Source organism: Camelus dromedarius, chromosome 17 (genome assembly GCF_036321535.1).
Source record: "Camelus dromedarius isolate mCamDro1 chromosome 17, mCamDro1.pat, whole genome shotgun sequence".
NCBI classification, from domain to species: domain Eukaryota; kingdom Metazoa; phylum Chordata; class Mammalia; order Artiodactyla; family Camelidae; genus Camelus; species Camelus dromedarius.
This window is the reverse complement of record NC_087452.1, coordinates 37,464,414-37,487,040: the sequence shown is the minus strand read 5'-3', so window position 1 is coordinate 37,487,040 and position 22,627 is coordinate 37,464,414. Positions and strand designations below refer to the sequence as shown.

General features: G+C 42.3%; 1 protein-coding gene across 3 annotated transcripts in view; it reads left to right on the top strand.

Moving 5' to 3' along the window:
• Positions 1–21,239, top strand: part of TCAIM (T cell activation inhibitor, mitochondrial) — a 41,738-nt gene extending 20,499 nt beyond the window's left edge. For all 3 annotated transcript variants that reach the window (XM_064496650.1, XM_010982781.3, XM_064496651.1), the window contains 6 exons: positions 5,108–5,230; positions 7,601–7,698; positions 8,638–8,729; positions 11,934–12,166; positions 12,586–12,717; positions 19,517–21,239. In XM_064496650.1, the coding sequence (XP_064352720.1) occupies positions 5,108–5,230; positions 7,601–7,698; positions 8,638–8,729; positions 11,934–12,166; positions 12,586–12,717; positions 19,517–19,757 (919 nt within the window). In that variant the 3' untranslated portion in view covers positions 19,758–21,239. The remainder of the gene's footprint in view (positions 1–5,107; positions 5,231–7,600; positions 7,699–8,637; positions 8,730–11,933; positions 12,167–12,585; positions 12,718–19,516) is intronic.
• The last annotated feature ends 1,388 nt before the right edge of the window (positions 21,240–22,627 follow it).

Here is a 22,627-nt window from a genome sequence, read left to right as displayed (position 1 = left end):
ACCCATTATTAGCCAGATAGAACCTTTCTTTTCTTAGCTTCGCCAGATAAAACTAACAGTGGTGGAGCATTACATGTTTTAGCCTTGTTTAAAACAGAAATCTTGCATTCGCTTTAAAACTGTGATTTCAAATTAATACAGAATTCTCCTAAGTGAAACAGACAGCATTCAGAGTTGCTTACAGAAGAGCTGGGATGGGGTTGTGGCTGGTTCTTGGTATAATGCTATGTCCATATCTTTTACTTCCCTGCATTTTTCTTGGGCTGGAGAGGATTGAGAGTTGACTGGTATCACCTTCAGTCTTCCTCCTCAATGTCTGTCTTCTAAAATCTGCTAGTTAGAGATTTCTGTTTTGTTTAGTTTTTAATTCTTAGACTAGAGGCCCCTGGGTTTGATTTCTTGAGCATTGCTATTGTCTTAGTGACTTTCCCGAACCAGATCATCACACCTCGTGGAGTCTGAGTTTAGCTTACTGAGTGTAATTTTAGAGCGGATAGTCCAGGCTGGGTAGGATGGGAGAGGGTAGCTCTGCAGTGAAAAGGGCAAGAGGAATACATCCTGCTCTTTGGGCACGTTGAGTAAATTGTCACGGAGATAAAATGCTGCAGAAAAATCTGTGTTGCCTTTACCAGCGTGCCTTAGAGTGCCGATGCCCAGTAATGAGAGTTGTACAAATTTGGGAGATCTCATCTCTTATCTCCATAGCCTCACCCGGTTTCCCTGTTCCAATGTGTTCACATAGGCCCAGAGCCCCTTCCAGCCAGTCTGGACATTTTCCCAAATGTGGACCTTGCCCAGTTTGAGGGACCCCCTGATGAGGTTGGTCCAGCACTTTGTTTCATGTTAAGTTCTTCCCAGTAAGGATTCCAGGAATGTATGTTATCAAAGCCAGAATGGTACCTTGTTTTATTAATTTTTTAAATTTTTAATTATTTTGCAAATAATTATAAAATTGTTGAACTATATGAGAGCTTCCAAATCATATGAGTCGAGTGACTGCCCCCTCATCAGATTGAGGGTACCTGTAACTCGGCCAGAACCTGTTCACCACCGTGGGCATTCTGGTCAGTTTGTCTTTATTTTCATTCTTGTATTGTTTGACTCATCTGTATTCTATTTGCAGTTTATAGAATAGGCCTCACAAGGAGCACATACTAAATGATGATGATTCTGCAAATTTACATCAAACTGATCTTCACCTGATTTACAAATTGCATTCACCTGAGCGAAATTTATTCTTGAAAGCATACTAAGATATTTCTAATATCTCAGAACGTAATGTTAAAAAATATAGCAGTATTATTTAGTGTGAACGGTCAAGTAATTTTGCTTTTGTTTCTGCAGAGAAGTGCAGGCTGAAATTCTCTCACCATTTTGAAATAAAACACAGAAATTGTGAAAGTAAATCAGGTTTTTTTTAAAAAGATACCACATAGAGGAATTACCAGGTCATAAAAAGCTCCATTTAATCTATTTTCTCACTGTACCTGGTAATTACATTTCAGTCTACATCCTAGGACATGTGTGATTTTGAATTTCCCAGCAAATTGTGCTGTATCTTACTGCAGAATCACTTTATACTGTATAAAAAGGATAAAATGAAATGTTTAACGCTTCAAGTGTTTTTTTAATTATATGCCAGTCTAGAAAATTTACCGGTCTAAAAATAAAGTAGGAAATGCTACTCTGTGTTGTGACTTTTAGTATTTCCATATTTTGCATATATTCTCTGATTATCAAATAATATAACAAAAATGTATTTTAATGGTAGAATTTGTATCTGGAAGGACCCAACAGGATCCGTATGTATCTAAACAAAATTACCCCTTGTGTAGTGTCTGTCCCACTAAGAACAGGGTGTCATGGGACTAGAAAAACCATCGAAAACACTGTTATGCCAGCTTCTGCCATTCAGTAAATGTCAGGCTCCCATTTTTTCCACTTAAAGTTTATTCAGGTAGTTTTACTTCACTCTCAATGTCTAAGTTCTGAATCAGCCCGAATGTCCAGGAAATACCACGTCGGACGACTGCAGCATTGGAATGACTTCTCCACAACGCTGGGGAAGTTTATGATCGTGCTTTAACTCCTGTCAGGCATTTATTCACGCTTCCTCTTGTTCATAGGCCAAGTCAGTGTCCTTCAAACTGCACGTCGTAACTTCAGTGTCTGCAGTCTCCTTTCATCCGGAATGGTTCCTCGGTGTTTTCTTGTCTTTTATCACTGTGGTGTTATTCTGTAGAATGTCCCTCAGCTTGAGTATTTTGAGTTTATCTGATAATTTCTTCATAATTAGAGCCAGATTATGCATACTTGGCAGGTATACCCCCAAAGTGACGTGTGTTGTTTTCAGTGGATTATGTCGGAGGCATATGATGTTGACTGAGCCTATTACTAGTGATACTGACTTGAACCATGTGATTAAGGTGGTGTCTCCCAGTTTTTTCCACTGTCTTTCCTTTCAGTTAGTTTCTTTTGAGGAGCTACATAGGGCTGTGATAAAGTATGTGTCCTTCTACTTGCCACATTTTTGCCCCTTACCTCAAGTATTCATTGATGATTTTCGCCCGAATCTCATATTGTGACGGTGGTTCCAAATGATAATTCTCTAATCTTGTCATCCCTTCCAGCAGGCTCCTCTGTCCCCATCATCCTCTGAGGGCTCTCTCACTTTCTGGTTCACCAGGATATTCCAGGCTCATGTGGACTGTCCCTGCCATGCAGTGTTGGGTGGAGCCATTTTGCCGAGAGGCCCTGGTTCTTTCTGGTAGGGAATGATTTTTAGAAACCAGGATCCGGGTGCTCCCTGTGCGCGACGGCTGCTGACTCCCCAGGGGTCAGCTGGAAAACATGTCTTTATCTTTGTAGCTAGGTTTAATATCTGCATAGACAGGTAGAGAATTAAATACTGTGTTTTGAACTTTCATTTTTATCTCATTTTGTTAGAAACAAAACACAAAAATCGTTAAACCAGACCACTTAAATTTTATACACGAAATGTAAAAATTCCAAAAATCAGGTCATGAATATATAATCATCAGATTATATTCAGTCTATATTTTAAAACATTTGGTCCACAAACCAAACACAGTATGCCATTTGGTAATTCATATGTCAACAAATCATCCTTTTTCTTAAATGATTTAAAGTAAATTGATTAACATGTATTACTTAATAAATGAGGAAAAGGTTGAAAAATTATGATAGCTATTAGTAGTCAGTGATATAAAGTAAGATATTTTTACTTATTTTCTTATTTCTCACACATGCAGAAATGACAGAATCTTTACCAGTATTCTTAAAGAGGGGTGGGAAGAATTATTACTGACTACACACAGTTAGTGAATCAAAAACATGTTCCTTAAAGGAACACCTTTAAGCTGGTGAGGAAAGGATAAGTTAGGAGTTTTGGATTAGCAGAAACAAACTATTACATATAAAATAAATAGCAAGGTTGTACTGTATAGCACAGGGAACAATATTCAACATCCTGTAACAAACCAGAATGGAAAAGAATATTTATATATAAATATATATATAAAAGTGAATCACCTGGCTGAACACCAGACACTAGCACAACAGTGTAAATCAACTATACTTAATTAAAAAAAAAAAAAAGGTGGAACACCTTTACCTGGAGGGTAAGTTCCCAATTCCTTTCCCCAGTGTGCAAGACCTTTTATGGTCACAGACACAGAAGCCTCTCCGGTCTCATCTCATGCCCCCTTCCCTCCAGACATCATGTGATCTGGGCACGTTGGTTCATCTTACAGTTCCCTGTGCACCAGCATGGTTGGTGTTCCCTTCCCTCTCACCAATCTGCCTGAAAAAATCTGATCCATCTCTCAGGTTCCAGGTCCCATATCACCTGCTCTGTAGAACCTTCCAAGCAGACTTAATTCTTCCTCTGTTCTCATAGAAGCTTGTACATTCTGTTCCAGCTGCTTATCTCTCTGTTCCTTACTGCACGTGTCGTCCTCGTATTCCCAGTACAACACGCTGTTAGGCTTTCAGGAGAAAGATTTGGTACATACAGATGTTTTGGTTGGTTCTGTGAGTCTTGATAATTTTTTAAATGTTGTAGATCACAACATCTAAAACCTTTAAGATGACTATTAAAAGGAACCTTTACAAGGCGTGTTTGGCACGCATTTCTGAGATGGACGTGAGCCCTTCTGCAGTGTTACTTGTTAACGGCCAACCACCCCGACAGTATCCCACAGGAGATGTCAGATGTCCCGGGATGGGCGCCGCACAACATGTGCGTGTTCCCTCTGTAGACTGTTTTTCCTTTCTGCTGAGCCTCTTATATGGTTGATGGGGAGCAAATAAAAGAGGGGAGGAGGTGATCGTAGGCTGAAGTGGCTGAGATGAGCCAAGAGCTGGCATTCAGTTGGGTGTGGAGAAGCAGAGGGGTGAACGGACCCACCCGAGGGGTGCGGGTGGTTGGAGACTTGGAGATGGGTCAGATCTGAGCCGCGGAAGGATGGGATAGAGAGCTGAGGGAGAAAGCGGGGAGAGCTCGGGGCACTAATAGCCAAGGTTAAAATAAAGGAATCCACAAAGTAATCTTCACGAGTTCCTTCGTCAGGAAACATTGCCTTTTAAATGTCGCCTGCACCCTGAGATGCTTCTCCGGATTGACTTTGTCGCAGCCCGGCTGTACTGAAATGGCATCTGCTCGTTTGCTTCAGTAGGAGGAGGGCGGCCGCCCTGCGTGTGCGGGACTGAAGTAGTGACCATCTCGTGTGGCCTGCTGACAGTTGCAATAACCATAAGTGAGGTTTGAAGCATCTCTAATGTTTTTAAAAATCATCCCACCTCTGGAAATCTAGTGACAGTTTTGGCATAGTTAAAATCTGATTTGTTTGTCATAACCAGAATGTGATTTAACAGCTGCTGGCAGTTCTCTAAGAGACCTGTTTTAGAAGTAGGTATTTATTCTACATGAACAGACTTGGTAAGAGTACTTAAGTTTCAGTAAAATGTTTGACTGGAAACTCAGTTTACATGGGGGCTGCTTTAAGGTGCTGAGCACGTCTTGGAGTAGTAGAAATGTTCCCGTTACAGTTAGTACTGCAAAGTGTGTGTCTGTTTTCCCTTCTAGGTCCTGGTTAGATAACAACGGGGAAAGTGCTGTTAAAAAGCTGAAGAACAGTTTGCCGCTTAGAAAAGAACTAGATCGTTTAAAAGATGAACTGTCCCATCAGCTGCAGCTCTCAGACATCAGGTAATGAAGGAGAGAAAACCTAATTTAGAGAGTAAAATAAGCATGTGGGTAAAGGTTTCAACAGTTAAATATTTGCATCCTTAATTATTCTGGTAACTAAATATTCTTCAGTTACCTTTTCATGAAAACAGTCAAATGTTTATTTAAGAAAACTGTTAGGAATTTCTTGTTTAAAATAGTGAAGTAAGGTTTTGATACTGACATTTTTAGCATAATAACTGGTTTTTTACATAATAAGTTTGTAAGAAAATATCCTTTTCCATATGCACATAATGTATAAAAGATAATTATTTCCCCATCATGTAAGATTGGTATTCAAGTTTAAAAAGAGGAAGGGAGAGAAAAAATGTTGTATTCTTTGGTTCTGTGTTACATAGCATGACTTTTTTTCTTATTTTTAATTGAGGTATAATTGGCGTAACAATTCGGGTGTATTACATAATAATTCATTGCTTATATACACTGCAAAATGATTACAGTAAGTCTAGTTAATATCTGTCACCATACATAGTTACAGAAATTTTTTTTCTTGTGATAAGAACTTTTAAGATCTACTCTTTCAGCAAATTTCAAAAATGTAATACCGTGTTATTTATAGTCACCATATAACATGACTTTTTAAGTAAGTTTTTATAAACCTAGATATCACACGTGCTGAAGTTTATTATAAAAAGTTTTAACAGCTGTTACGACCCTAAGGAAGGGGAAAGGAGGGGTCACGTGATTGTCATGCCCACCCCGCCCCCAAGAGCCCTGAGATACTGTCATCTGGTCTGAGTGCTTAAATTTCTATTACTGTTCGCAGTAGCCTGTTTTGTTGTTTTCAACCCTTATTATCAAGACTTTTTTCTTATATTGAACCAAATGACTGGGCACCATGACTGCACCTTTCTCCTGTGCTTGTAGAATACGGATAGTACGCATATGTTCTGTTCTTGTATATGCAAATCGTAGTTGTCTAAGCTAATTCAGACTTCGCAGGAAAGCGTTTACACTGGGGACGTGTAGGGTGTCTGTAGCCGCTCTCTTACCATCGCATCACTAGTTTTAGGCCGAGCTTTGGTTACAGGGGCTCTTCCAATTCCACGATCTACTAACATAGCCTTTTCTAACTGAAAACCAAATAAGATCCTTTTTGAAGATTTGTAAATAAACAAATTAATATGCATGAAAATAACTTTTTATAAATAAATTTTAAGAGATCTGTCAAAGCAGACTGGGGTTAGGAAAATGAAAGGGTTTCTTAAACATAAACAGAAATAAACATTGTTTTACAATACAGTGGAGAAATTCCTCAGCTCAAATTCTTACTCTGGTAAATATCAGTAGCTATAACCCACATAAACAAAAGCTCTTCGGGGCTCTCAGTTTTTAAGAGTGCAGAGGGGTTCTGAGACCAAAACGTTTGAGGACTGAGGACATGAGAGTTCTCCACTTACTGGGAAATTAACCAAGTCTCCAGCAAAAGGAAGCATTGTGACTGATGACATTGGGGGTTAAAGGGAAAATATTAAAAGCCATTTTCACTTTATTAGAAATGACATTCTTCAGAATTGCTGTTAGAACAAAGAAGGAACCTAAGTTTTTTTGAGAGTTTGTTTGAGTGCCTTCCTTACTCCTTACATGTGTTTCACCCTTTGATTTGCACTATCTGTGCTGTGGGTAATGTCCCTACTTGGCACATATGACAGAGAAACCGTAGGAAGACTAGAAGCAGTTTGTTCAAGGCCACAGAACTAGTAAATCACAGGATTACAATTCAAAGGTGGGGTTTTCTGATACCACTGAATGCCCTTTACATGTCCACAGCAGGACCTCTGTGACATCATTGGAACACCAAGTTCCACCTGGTCACTGAGATTTAATGTTCATCTGTGAAGTAAACAGATTACATGATGTCGTACACTTGATCTTAGCCGAAAGGCCAAGAAGTGATACATGATGTCATAAAAATCACTTGCCCTCGAATATGATAAAAGGGCTCTGGTAAACTATCTGGAATTCCTAATTGGAACTTAAATCTAAGACAGAATCATCATCATCAAACAAAGTGGAGAAGAAAAAGATTGTTTTCCAAGTTTTTCCCATTTCAGCCTCTTATTTTAAAAGAGAAACATCGTGTGTTTGCTAGTTCTAAATCTTTGGATAGCTGAATATAGTAGTAATATTTTTACCCTCTAGTAAACAAGTCATTTTCCATTTGGTTGCTTCTTGAGAAGTGAGTTCATTTGGAAACGGCTCACTGAGTGAGTGAGTGTGCCGACTTGAGAAAGAAACTCCAGCTTTCATGGGGATCGGGCAGCTGGGGCTGAGCACAAGCTTCCCCCTGCGGGGACGCGGCCTCACGTGCTGTGTGCTCTGTTGGACCAGGTGGCAGAGGAGCTGGGGCATCGCGCATCGCTGTAGCCAGCTGCACAGTCTAGGCCGCCTAGCCCAGCAGAACTTGGAAACACTGAAAAATGCAAAAGGTAAACGATTTCCATTTGCTTTTTTTTTCCCTTCAATTTTTATGAAGTATAGTCAGTTTACAATCTTGTGTCAATTTCTGGTGTACAGCACAATACTTCAGTCACATAGGAACATACATATATCCATTTCCATATTCTTTTTCACCATAAGTTACTACAAGATACTGAATGTAGTTCCCTGTGCTATACAGCATGAACGTGTTTATCTATTTTACATTTATTAGTATCTGCAAATCTTGAGCTCCCAATTTATCCCTTCCCACTCCCTCCCCTGGTAACTGTAAGTTTGTTTTCTATGTCTGTGAGTCTGTTTCTGTTTTGTAGATAAGTTCGTTTGTCTCTCTCTTTTTTTTTTTTAGATTCCACATGTAAGTGATACCGTATGGTATTTTTCTTTCTCTTTCTGGCTTACTTCACTGAGAATAACATTTTCCAGGGACATATATGTTGCTGCAAATGGCATTTTATTATTTTTTATGGCTGAGTAGTCTTCCATTGTATAAATATACCACAGCTTCTTTATCCAGTCATCTGTTGATGGATGTTTAGGTTGTTTCCATGTCTTTGCTTTTTTTTTTTTTTTTTTTTTTTAATGGAGGGACTGGGGATTGAACCCAGTACCTCGTGCATGCTAAGCATGTGCTCTACCACTGAGCTCTACTCTCCCCTCCATTTGCTTTTAAAATACATCTCCCTTAACTGCTATACACATCTGTCAATTTTAAAGGAAGACTAAGTGTTACAAGTCTGTATAGATGTGACTTAATCACAGCTGAAGTTTTACATCTGTTACTCTGAATAAAAGTGACAGAAAATCAGCCTTTAAGCTTATACCAAATTTAATCCTGAATTTGTATACTAAATTTCAGTATTTGCACAGTGCTAAAAGAATGAAGCCTGTCTGGACAGTGACCAGAGGCTCTGTTGCTTTATCATCAGGATGTACAGTAATATTCACAGACCGGTCCGGGGTGAGTGCAGTGGGCCACGTGATGCTAGGAACCATGGATGTCCATCATCACTGGACAAAGGTAAGAAAAAGCTCTCAAAGCAAAAAAAATCTCTGATTTGTCAACAGACTTTTGTTTCAAACTAGCATGTGCTAATATGTCAGTGAACTGAAAAAAATTTGTAATCATAGTTTCAGCTGTTTGTAGATCAGATGTTTAATTTTATGTAGTTAGAATTCTTAGAGGACTAATTTTTTTAAGTCCATTTTTATTTGGAAATTTAATAGTCTTTTCTGAAGGACAGCTTTTTAAGGCCTGCATTCTGTTGTTTTGTTCTGAACAGATTTACTGTGGTATAATTGACAGTAAGCTGCACATATTTAATATGTATAATTTGATGAGGTGTGACGTATGTAAATATCTGTGAAACCATTACCATTATCAAGATGGTAAGCACACCCATCACCCTTTGTAAACCTTCTCCTCCATCCTGCATCCCCTCCCGAGGCAGCCACGGCCCCCTCTGTGTCCCTGTAGATGAGTTTACATCTCTAGAGGTTTCTGTAAGTAGAATCAAAGCGCAGGTTGGGGGACGATCTGATTGGTTTCACTCAGCTTAATTATTTGGAGATTCATCCATGCTCTTCCACGTATAAAGAATTTATTCCTTGTTGTTTCCACGTAGTTTGTTTGTCCATTCACTTATTGATGGATGTGGGGTTATGTCCATTTTGGGCCACTAGAAATAAAGCTGCTGTGAACACTTACCTGCAGATGTTTATGTGGACATATATTTCCTTTCCTCTTGGGTAAATACCTAAAAGTGGAATAGCCAGATACATTTTAAGAACTGCCAACATTTGCTGTGGTTATCTTTTTCCCTTTAGCTACTCTAATAGGTGTGTGGTATTACCTCATTGTGAGTTTAATTTGCATTTCTCTAATGGTGAATGATGATGGGCATATTTTCATGTGCTTATTTGCCATTCATGTATCTTTGATTAAATGTTCAAATCGAATATTTGTTTAAAAAAATACTTGCAAACCATGTACCTGACAGTCTTATCTAAATATATAAAGAATTACATATCTAAGTAAAGAACACTCCAAACTCAACAATTAAAAAAAAATGCAGTTAGAAAATGGGCAAAAGACAAGAACAGATATGTCACAGACGAGCACATACAGATGACAGAGGCACATGAAAAGCTGCAGAGAAATGCAAATTGAACCTGCAGTGAGATATCATTGTGCACCTGTCAGGATGTCTGAAATGAAAAATAATGACACCCCCAAATGCTGGCAAGGATGCAGAAAACTGGATCTCACTCATCCATTGCTGTTGAGAATGTAAAATGGCACAAGCTCTCTGGAAGAGTCTGGCAGTTTCTTATAACCACTTGCTTACCACGTGGTTCGGCAGCTGCCCTCTTGGGCGTTTCCACTAGAGAAGTGAAAAATTATGTTCACACAGAAACTGTACACTAATGTTCATGGTGGCCAAAAACTAGGGGGAAAACCCTAATATCCTTCAGTGTTTGAAGGTGGTACAAACTGGCACCTCCTGCAGCAGCCCACCACCCAGCGACAGGAGGCGTGAACTGCCGGTACAGCAGCAGCCCGGGGGGATGTGCTGAGTGAAAGAAGCCAGTCTCCCGAGATTGCGTGCTGTACGAGTCCATTTACGTAACACTCTTCAAGTAATACAATCGGGGTGGGGGGAGTGGTTGCCAGGGGTCGGGGAGAGGGGAAGCAGAGGTGTCCGTGGCTGTGGAAGTGTAGCAGGAGGGGTCCTTGTGACGGAACCGTTCTGCATCTTGCCTGCGGTCTGGCATGCAACCGCACACGTGATAAAACTGCATACACTTAAACACACAAGTGCAAGTAAGACGATGAAATCTGAATGAGGTTAGTGGATTGTAGCCACGTCCATTTCCTGGCTGTGACAGTATATGGTTTTGCAGGATGTCACCACTGGGGAAACTGGATGAAAGCTCTATGGCTGTACACTTCTCTCAAAAGTTTTTACAATGTAGTTACCATTTACACACGAATAACCCATTGAGAGAAAAATTGAAAAGTAGGTGGTAATTTTTCGCAAAGTGTTAGAAGTATATTATAAATGATTTGTAGAATTTTGATACTATTGCTCTTATTATTGCAGAGTTTTTGATCCCTTTCACCTCCTCTGGAAGTTGTCTAACCGCAGCTTTCTGTGTGAAATCTGAGCCCTTGACGTAGCGCACCAGGCCCTTCCCTGACCGCGCTGCCTGCCCCTTCAGCCCCGCCCCTCCGGCCACAGCAGCCACCTCTGCTGTCCCTGTGTGTGCTTCCACGATGGCACGTGCTGTTTTCTTCCCCTGAAACTTTCCCACAAGCATCTACGCTTCTCTAAATCCTGTTTGTCTTTTCATATCGATCGCATTAGACTTGCTTAGAAACTTTCGCTTGAACCTCCAATCCCTTCCCCCTGACCTGGCGCCGAGTACGCTGAGTGCTGTTTGTTTTGTGTCCCTGCACCCTGACCCTGAGCCCCTGGCAAGCAGGGACATGGACTCGGGTTTGGGGGTTTTGTTTTGTTTTTTTCTTGAAATATCTTGAAACAATGTGGCAGTTTCTGGTGAACAGCACAGTGGCCCAGTCTTGCATATATATACATTTATTTGTTTTCATATTTTTTCACTAAAGGTTATTACAAGATACTGAATATAGTTCCCTGTGCTATACAGCAGAAATTTGTTCTTAATCTATTTTTATATATAGTGGTTTTGCAAATCTCAATCTCCCAAGTTTATCCCTTCCCACTCCCCTTGATGAACTCATTTATAACCTCTCCACACCAAGGGCCCAGTTGGGTGCTAAAAAGTATCTGGTAGGGGCTCCATAAATGAATGTAGCTGAATTAAACTCCAAAGAAAAACAGGCTTGGAGTTGAAATACATATGCTTTATTTCTAAAACCGTTCTTTATTCTACCATTTAATCTTTCTAACCTCATTTAAGATTCTTACCTGAATAAATATTAGGACTTATTTTTGTTTGGAACATATTTTTTTCCTGCAGGCTCTTCAACTCCTATCTAAAAATTCCTAAAATTTACAGTGGTTTGTTTTGAATATTAGTATTTCCAGCATTACATAGTCTTTTTCTTATCACTTAAACATTTCTTTTAGGAAAATAATTTTCTTGTTAAAATTTCTCAATACCATTTATTGGAGTCTTAAATTTTGGCTATTAAAGTAACAAAACTAAATATTGCCTTTTTTTTTTTTTTTTAACACTGTAGCTTTTTGAAAGATTACCAAGTTACTTTGACCTGCAGAGGAGGCTGATGCTTTTGGAAGACCAAATAAGCTATCTTCTAGGTGGTATCCAAGTTGTTTATATTGAAGAATTACAGCCAGTGTTGACACTTGAAGAGTATTACTCCCTCCTGGACGTGTTCTATAACAGACTGCTGAAAAGCAGAGTTCCTTTCCACCCCCGAAGTCTGCACGGTTTACAGATGATCCTTAACAGGTAAGTATCTAAAACCAGAATTACTTTTATTCATTCACTCAGATCAGCTGTGAGTGTAACGTGCCTTAAATGCTTTTATAATTCTGTGTGTGACTCTTTGGAATTGAAGGAGTGTCTGCCTCTGTTGGCAACACTCGAGAGGACTGAAAGATCAAGTCACTAGAACATCCTGTAAATAGAGATTGTGAATACAGGCCTTACCATGAGAAAGGTCACAGGGCCATGAATGTGTGGTCTTCCTGATCGGGTGTCTCTGGGGACAGCAAAACTTCCCATCAGTTTTGCTTTTTAAAGTGGATTTTCCTTTAAAATTGGTTTTCTTGATGAATTCCTTTTCCATTAATCAGACAAAATTGATTCTTTAGGGGTGGACTAGGGGCTGGAGGGCTTAGTGATTCTTCTTTTCTGTTTGATTGCAGTGACAGATACGCCCCAAGCCTGCACGAGCTTGGGCATTTTAACATCCCGATCCTTTGCGATCCAGCAAACCTGCAGTGGTTTATTCTCACCAAAGCCCAGCAGGCCAGAGAGAAGATGAAAAGGAAAGAAGAGTGAGTGCCGTTAGCCCCCCTCCTGTCTTGTCCTTCAGTCTAATCTTTAAAAATTGAGGTATTCAAAGCTCGTAAGTATGGGACGTTAAAACTGTTAAACTTAGGAAATCAACTGATTCATGGATATTCCGTGTTTGTTTATTCCCCACCCTGTGCTGCCAGGGGTTGGATGTGGCCATTTTCTCAGTATAATAACCTCAGACTGCATAACCATCACGTACCTCAATTTGAGAAGAGGGGCTTGTTCCTACAGAAGTCAGCTCAGGAGCAGAATGAAAGATAAGACTATCAGAAATTCTCCAGATGGAAAAGGGGGGCAACAAGGGGGGGAAATCAGTTACTACTTGATTAACAAATTTTCACTGCTTAAGATTTTGAAAACTACTGCTAGAAAGCAAGCTTCATCTGCATTTTCATTAAATTGAGCAGTGAAAAGGTTTTTTTTTGTGTATATATATATATATATATGTATTTTTTTTAATTGAAGTATAGTCAATTTACAGTGTGTCAGTTTCTGGTGTACTGCATAATGCTTCAGTCATACATGAACATACATACATATTTTTTCACAGTAAGTCACTATAAGATACTGAATATAGTTCCCTGTGCTATATATATTCCCTGTGAATATAGTTCCCAAGCATGAACTTGTTTATCTGTTTTATATATTAGTATCTGCAAATCTCTAGCTCCCAGTTTATCACATCCTACCCCATTCCCCCACTGGTAACCATAAGTTTTTCTGTGTCGGTCTGTTTTATAAATAAGTTTGATTTTTTTTTTTTTTTTTTAGATTCTACATACAAGTGATATATGGTATTTTTCTTTCTCTTTCTGGCTTACTTCACTTAGAATGGCATTCTCCAGGGCCATCCATGTTGCTGCAAATGGGATTATTTTATTCTTTGTTATGTCTGAATAGTATTCCATTGTATAAATATACTGTAACTTCTTTATCTAGTCATCTGTGGATGGACATTTAGGTTGTTTCCATGTCTTGGCTATTGTAAACAGTGTTGCTGTGGACACTGGGGTGCCTGTATCTTTTCGAATTAAGGTTCCCTCTGGATATATGCCCAGGAGTGGGATTGCTGGATCATACATTAAATCTGAGTTTCTTGAGGAATCGCCAGACTGTTTTCCATAATGGCTACACCAAACTACATTCCCACCAGCAGTGTAGGAAGGTTCCCTTTTCTCCACAGCTTCCCCAGCATTTATCATTTGTGGACTTTTGAATGATGGCCATTCTAGTATACGGTGATACATCATTGTAGTTTTGATTTGCATTTCTCTGATAATTAGGGATATTGAGCATTTTTTCATGTACCTGTTGATCATTTGTATGTCTTCACTGGAGAATTGTTTAGGTCCAGAAGTGAAAAAGTTTTTTTGTTCATAAGCAGTGCTTTCTTCGTATCTTTGAAGGAATCATGTATCATAGTCAGTTTTGTAGGCAGGAGGGTGATACTTCATAATGTTTTATGTACCTACTACAAAGAAAAGGCACAGTATTAAATTCACAAGAGGGTTGTTTTTCTAAATGTTGCCTAAGGAGGTTTGGTTACCATGCATTCATTCATTCAGCCATCGTTTGCTGTGACTGTCAAAGCCACTGCTGGTAGAAAGATGAGGGCCTGGTCCCCAGCCTCCTGGAATTTGTTTCTAGCAGGAGATGTGAGTGCAGTCAGTGGACTGCAGGGGGAGTTGGGTGAGGAGCCCAGGCTGATAAGGACGTGGGGAAGGCATCCCTCTGGTTACTGCTTCTCCCCCCTCCCCTCCCTCTTAGTCTTCTCCCTCTGCCCCACCTCTGACTCTGGGCTGAGTTTCCCTTCCCTCTGTTTCTCTCCTCCTTTACCCGGTGCTCCCTCCCTGGTAAAGCCTCCTTTATTTCATCCGCTGGCTTGTGGCTCCCTTTCCTGAGTTGACACTTGCTCTTTGAGAGCAGTTTGCAGACAGTTCTTAGCTGCATCTCTTTAAAGTGCATTCTTAACTGGAAACCCAATTTATAAACAAGAGACAAGCTCACAGGTGCTCTAGTTACAGAGGAAAGGAACTAGAGGCTATCCCCCCAAGGGGGCCTTCTGAGCACCTCTGCAGGACCCTCAGCTTGCCAAGAAGTTTAAAAGCCACAATTCCACGCTAATGTCTGGTTCGCATCCATCTGGACCCCACAGGCCCCAGACCCCATCTAGACCGCATGACTTGTCGCTCTGTCTCTTACTGCTGCTGCCCAGCGGAAGGTAGGAAGCGCGCCCTCTGTGGAATCTACTCCTCGGGAGCTGGTCACACCTCTTCCAGCTCTCATGTCCAGGGTGATAAGCTGGGCTCACCGGGGCCAAGAGAGAAGTCATCTGTCCCTGGATGGGCTCTCCTTGCTGTCGGCTTCGGTGGTAACTCTATATTTTCTCCTGTCCTCTGCTCCCTATTTCACATATAAAAATCACTTAGACAAATTGGAAACAGTAGAAATGTACAAAAATATAAAAATGGTTAAATAATTTCAGTATTTTCATATAGCAGAAATAAACATTTAAAAGAATGTTCATGGGAGAGAGGAATAAATTAGGAGTCTGGGATTAACATATACACTACTGTATGTAAAACAGATAACAAGGACCGTCCACAGGGAACTGTAGTCAGTAGCTTATAATAACCTATAATGGAAAAGGATCAGAAAACGAATGTGTGTATATATATATAGTACACTTTTCTGTACACTTGAAACTAATACAACATTGTAAATCAACTATACTTCAATTAAAAAAAAATGTTCATGTAGTCAGCTAACATTTATTGAGTATTTAGGTGCCCAGAAAGTACTTTTTTTAATGTATTTATTTTACAATATCATATTTAAGTTGAAGTATAGTTGATGTACTATATGTTACAGGCATGCAATACAGTGATTCACAAATTTTTATAAAGGTTGTACTCCACTTATAGTTATAAAATACTGGCTGTATTCCCTATGTTGTACAGTACTTTGTAGCTTTTTGTTTTTGATGTTTTGCCATTTGTGGCCCTTCATTCACTTTTTTTTTTTCCACTTCAAAAACCAGAATTTTATAACTGGCATAAACATTTCCATTGCATCAAAAACAACAAAATACCTAGAAATAAACTTAACCAAGGAGGTTACCTATACTCTGGGAATGGTAAACATTGATGGAGCAAACTGAAGATACAAAGAAATGGAAAGACATCTTGTGCTCTTGGATTGGAAAAATCCACATCATCAACATGGCCACGCTGCCCAAAGCAACGTACAGGCCCAGCACAGCCCTTGTCAGAATGACGTTCTTCCCAGAACTAGAACAGACAATCCCAAAATTCATATGGGACCATAAATGACCCCAAACTGCCAAAGCAATCTTTTGTATGTCTTTTGTTTTTTTCTTTTTCTTCTTTTTGTTCTCTTTTCTCATGGCTTGATGACTAGAGAAGTTCCTTTAACATTTATTGTAAAGCTGGTTTCGTGGTGCTGAAATCTTTCAGCTTTTGTTTATCTGTGAAGCTTCTAATTTCTCCATCAAATCTGAACTAGAGCCTTGCTGGATAGAGTATTCTCGGTTCTAAGTTTCCCCCCTTCCATCACCTTAAATAGATCATGACCCCCTATAGAGAGTTTCTGCTGAAAAATCAGCTGGTAACCTTATGGGAGTTCCCTTGTACGTAATTTGTTGCTTTTCTCTTGCCAATTTTAATATTTTCTCCTTACCCTTAATTTTTGTCAATTTGATTACCGTGCCTTGGTGTGTTCCTCTTTGGGTTGACTTGGGTGTTTCCTTTCCCAGGTTGGGGAAGTTTTCAGATATTGTCTCTTCAAAAGTTTTCTCAGGTCTCCTCTCTCCCCTCTTTCTGGGACCCCTGTACTGCAGATATTAGTGCACTCCATGTTGTCCCAGAGTTCTCTGAAAAGAAATGAGGATAGTTTAATTCTTTTTTCTGTTTTGCGATAGTGATTTTCACTAATCTGTCCTCTAGCTCCCTGATCCATTCTTCTGCCTCATTTAGTCTATTCTTGGTTCCTTCTAGTATGTTATTCATTTCAGTGATTTTATTCTTCAGTTCTGTTTGGGTATTTATATTTTCCAGCTCTTTTCTAAAAACTTCATTCTGTGCATCTGTGTTCCTCTTAAGTTCTCTGAACATCTTGGCCATCATTACTTTGAACTCTTTTTCAGATGAATTGTGTATCTCCTCATCACTTCTGGGATTTTACCTTGTGCCTTGGCCTGGGAGATATTCCTCTGCCACCTCATATTGTCTATCTTTCTATTTGTATTTTTAGGTAGCTTAGTTATGTTTCTCGGCCTTGGAGAGAGGTGGCACTCTGCGGGAGACGTCCAGCAGTACACTCTCTTGTCACCCAAGGGCCAGGGTCCAGCTGGTCCCAGTGTAGAGTCAGGCCAGTGTTTGTTTTCTAATTTCTGGTATCTGCCCCCTGGTGGGTGAGGCTGGACTAGAGGCTTATGCAGGTTTCCTGGCAGGAGGAGCTGGTGCCTGCCCACTGCTGGGTGGAGCTTGGTCCTGGACCTCTGGTGAGTGAGGCCTTGTCCCCTACCTCCCCAGGAGACCCTCTAAAATCAGCAGGCAAGTCTGGCCCAGGCTCCAGTGAAATCACTGCCTCTGCCCTTGGACCCGGCGTGTACACTTCCCAAGAGGATGAAGTTTCTGTTCCCCCAGCCCTGTGGGGCTCCTGGAGTTCAGCCCCACTGACCTTCTAAACCAGATGTCCTGGGGTCTCTCCCAGTGCCAGAACCCTGGGCTGGGGAGCCTGACGTGCAGCTCAGAACTCACTCCTGTGGGAAGGCCTCTGCGACTTTATTACTCAGCTTGTGGGTCGCCCACCCCAGGGTATGGGACCTGATTTAGCGAGCGTGCCCTTCCTACCGTCCTGCTGTGGTTCCCTCTTTCTGTTTCCAGTTGAAGACCTTTTTTGTTAGTTTCCAGTCTTTTTTTTTCCCCAGTGGTTGTTTAGCAGCCAGTTGTGGTTTTGCAGTAGTCGCGAGGAGAGGCGAGCTCGTGGTCCTACTGCTCCACCGCCTGGACTGGAACTCCAGAAAGCACTTGTAAGTCACGAACAAGAGACAGTGGGAACAGGCAGATGCCATCGTGGAACTCACACTCAGATGTCAAAGACAGTAGTGCAACTTCTCACTGAAAAAAGCAGACATAACTGTGTCAAGGGAGAGACAGGTCACCCCCAGGAAACGCCTGGCCATTTCTCAGCATCCGCAGGAAGCGGGAGGACGTCCCGCCAGCCGCACTCAAGAGGCACGATGCTTCTCTTGTTCAGGCTGTCTCCCTTCTCCTCTTGTTTTTTGTGGTACGAACATACTGAAGCAAAGAAACCAGAAAGAAGGCCAAAAGCAATTTTTTTTTAAGATTTTTAATTAGTCTGCTGCAGACAGCAGAGGCACCCAAGGAGGGAAGGGCTGCTCCCTGTGTCTCCTGTGCGGGGCCCGGCCCTGAAGAGCGCCTGAGCGCCTCCCAGACCCGCGCTCCCCCAACATGGCATCCCAGGGGCTGCCGGGCCCTCCTGGTTATGGATCAGGGAAACCCAGGGAGGAGGCCGGAGGCTTCTCGTGGAAGGAATGGAAATGTGGCCCCTCCTTGGTCAGTAGGAAGACGTGTCGTTGTAGTTGGCGCTGCTGGGCTCTCGTTTCTAAGCCAGATAATTAGTAGCCATTCCCCCGCCCCCTCTTTTTTTTTTTAAGCAAGGGAAAAAAGCCCTCTACAGAAAAAAATTGGCAACCCCTACCACTGATGGTACCTTAGGGTTCTTCCTGCCAAATCCTGGTTGAGAATAAACTGAGAACCCTGTCCGGCCTAACTGCTGTCCGCCTGCTTGACTCTCTAAGCAGCACTGTGTAGGAGGAGTAACCTTCTAGGAAAAACCAGAGCACCCACCCGGACAGGGTTCTGGGTCCTGCTGAAGAAGGGACTCAGTATGCTGGCTGCCTTGCAGACGGGCTGCAAGGACCGTTTCTGTTTTCGGGTATTTTTCTGGTAACGGATATGCTATGGTGCTTGCTTTTCTCTCTTGTGCAGAGAGTAAGGGTGGCTCCGTGGAGCCTCTGAGGCATTTCCAACCCATGCAGTCCTGCAGCCAGCCCCATTTGGGAGCCCTTGCCCGGGCGGTTCTGCTTTACTCACCTTCTCCATGGCTTCCCAGGTGCTGCAAGAGCTGGTCGGGTCCTCCTGTGAGCACGGGACAAGGCGGGGTCGTCTTTCACATGTCCCGAGGTTGGGGGGACAGAACCATTTACTCAAACATCATAGACCTTTGCCACCTGCTGACGAAAGTACTGAAGACACTGAGCTCAGCTCTGAGCGGTTTACTCTGCGGGCCTAACTTCACTGAAGCCGTTGTGGAGCGGGGGCCGTTGTGGCCCCACAGAGGGGAGGCGCTGCCCGGCTGGCCCTGGGTCAGGGTTGGACTCCGGGCGGCCCCCGCAGCTGGGGGTCTTGCTCTCAGCTCCTGCTTTCCTCAGTCACCAGCTGCTGCTCACGGGGCAGAAGAGCCTTTTAAACAATGTATTATTTTTACCTCATTACTGCTAAAAACAGCTTTAACAAATACTTGTGGAGATACATGTGGAAATAACTTAATAGGTGCTTCATGGTAACGTGGGCACGTCCTCTGAGCCTGTCACTTGGGCTTTGCGGGTACCGTTTTCAGGGGTGGAAGTAGAAAGTTATAGCGCCACTATATAAAAATGTATTTTACGTTTTATGTTCTTTTATTTGGCTCTAGCTTGTGGCAATAGTATCTTTGTTTTTAACGTGACAGGTTGAAGGTCATTGAAAACGAACTGATGCAGGCTTCAACGAAGAAATTTTCTCTGGAGAAGTTTTACAAGGAGCCCAGCGTTTCCAGTATACAAATGGTGGACTGCTGTAAGAGGCTTCTGGAACAGTCCCTGCCTTACCTGCAAGGGATGCACCTCTGTGTCTCCCACTTTTACTCCGTTATGCAGGACGGAGACCTCTGTATTCCTTGGAACTGGAAGAATGGAGAAACCATTAAGTAACACAGAAATCTGTATTATTTTTTAAAGAAATAAGAAACTCTTCAACTTATTTAAATCCACAATTTGATATAACAGTATTACATGTTATAAGAACAAAGTTTCTAACTGCTGCTTTAAAAGTAGACATTTTCTTAAAAAATAAATTCTGCTAGGAAACTTGTTTTAGAAAGGTGGTATCTCCCAGTCTTCTGGTGGTTCTTATCTGATTGGCAGGACTGAGTGAAAAGATGTTAGAATGAAAGAGCACGTGCAGTGGTTCTATGAAATGGGGGATTCTACTGAGTAAAAGAGATTTTATTTGTATGAATGTTGGTATCACCAGGTCTCGTTCAGCAGAGCTCTGAAGTCAGGGAACTTATGCCCACATGTAACACAATTCAGCGTGGACTCTACAGTCACATCACATGTGTTGATACACACGTGTACTTTGCAGCCAGTAGTGGACAGTCTGATGTCCAAAATACATGATTGATGGGTAGCAGAAATTCATTAACCAAATTTTGCCTAAGGAGTAGACAGGAAAAAGCAATTGAATGGGTATATGATATTGACACTGTCACAAGCCGTCTAAGAAAGTCTAAGTATCCTCAGTGACAGTGAACTTGAAGTTTTCCTATCCATTAAGATACTGTAACTGTTGGTAGCCTGAAACCAACAAATAGTGCATTTTTTTTTGAGTCACTGAATAAGGTGATTCATTCATTTTCATCAATAAACACTATTCAGGAAAATCTTTGTTTCCCAAAGAGTTCCAGCAAGTAGGGTCAAGTTGCAATGATTCAGACCACTCAGGATCTCTGTCACCTCTCTCAGCCCCTGGCTTCCTGTTCCTGCCAGTGATGTGAACACTGGGTGTAGCCCCTCCAAGTCACCCCTTGCCCTAAAACCGCGCCCAGCCCAGCCCCAAGCTCTGTAAACACAGGGCTTCTCTCTCTACAGGTGTTTCTTTTACCAGATCCAAAACTGCTTCAGCATGTTCAAGAGGACAAGGTGACACCATTTTTGAGGCTCTTCCTCCTGAAGAAATAAGAATTTTCCACAGTGCATTACAAAAGAAAGGTGTTAAAAACCATTCTTGAAGCCTGTTTTAATTTTATCTGAAACACTGATTAAACGGTTTAAATTCAGAGTTTCGAGTAAGTATTGATTTGTAATTATAGTTTGTGCCTATCATCCCTTTTAACCTGTGCTTAACAACTGTACTTAATTTTTTCCCCTAATGTAAAAATGTTATTACTACAAAGATTTTCCAGAGCCAGATGATGAGTGTGAGAAGTTTTTTTAAGGTTACATAAGAAAACTTACTGAAACATAGGTTTGGATTATGCCATTTCTAAAATCAACTAATATAGAATCCTCCGTAACTTTTTGGACTTTGTCTCAGAATTTATTGTTGCATAATATGTTAACCAGGTCATTGTCCTCTCTTGTTACTCATTAATCGTTTACAACTAGTGCAACATAAAGGAATTTATGAAAGAAGCATTGGTGACTTGTTCATGCCTGTTTGACTTCCTCTCCCAATCTAACAAAAATTCTGGAAAATTCTTTCCCATCACTGAAAACTGGCACAGGATAAGACCTCTCTCACCTCAAAGCCTCAGGTCAGAAACCTGAGGTCACCTGGGGGCCGTGCTCTCTGCCGGGCTGTCCAGTGAGGGAGGCATCTGTCCAGAGCCACGTCTGTAGACAGGTCTCTGCAAGACTTCCTTTCTCTCCTCAAGGCCTCCACCTCCAGGCAGCCTCCCTGAGCCTTGAGGCATAGGCATGTGGAGCCAGAGGGACCAGGGCTACCTCATGAGCTAGCTCACCTTTGGAACCTCTAACCCACCCTTCCCTTGGCCTCAGTGAGTCTGTCCCAGGAAGCCAGAATCCTCCCTTGGCTGGTCCTTGGCTGCCAGCCCAGCCCCCTTGCGCTCCTTAACAGCTGGACAAGGAGGAGGTGGAGCAGACCTGGGTGGAGCACGCCCTGGAACCCTCTTTCCTCAACACCCCTGCTACTGCAACCTAGTTGTACTGGTCCCTCAAAACCCTTCCCTTGTGGGGACTTGCCTGTTACAGAGCATTTTAGGGATTTTTTTCCATAAGCTAACCAATGTTACATATGGGTAAACTGAAGCCCAAAACGGAAGAGACTTGTCCAAGGCCCTTCTGCCTGCTGCAGGCTAGAGAGGTGGGGTGAGAACCCAGGCATCCCGGGGGCTGTGAGGGGCCTGTGCAGGCAGAAGCACCCCCGGCTCTGGTGGGAGTGCACCCCCAAGCCAGTGCCAGGGGTTGGCAGAGCAAGTCAAGATTAGATGGGCCCATTGAGCAGCACCGCCCCATGGGGGCTGGGACCACAGCTGGGGCCGTGACCTTGGGGTCAGTGCTGGCCATGCTGGTGCACGAGGATCAGCAGGAGGCAGGGCTGACTGCTCCCCTCTGGGGACTGTTGTGAGAACCAGGAGGATGGCACCCCTCCTGCTCCTCCTGAGTGAGCTGGCAGTGGCCTCGGCCTCACCCTCCAGCCAGACTGCCCAGGCAGCCCCCGTTCTCCCCACTCCAGCCGGGCCAGGGCGTGTGCTGGACCCCAACAAGTGCCTATGAGGACCATTCTGGAAGCAGCATTTGTACGTGTGTCCCAAAGTCCATCCCGGCAGCTCATTTTGGGGGAAGCTGGCCCCAGCACAGGGTGCGGCCCAAATGGGGGTGGGCACTGGATTTCACCCTCAGAATCTTCAGGAAGTGGTTTTTCTTTCCGTCACCGCCCCAGGCACTCACCTGAGCGGGTGTCAGCAGGACGAGCACAGCACCCTCAGGAAGAGCCAGGCGACAGAGAGGCAGTCCCCGCAGACCATCCACGAACACACCTGCCCTGGTACCTCACTTCA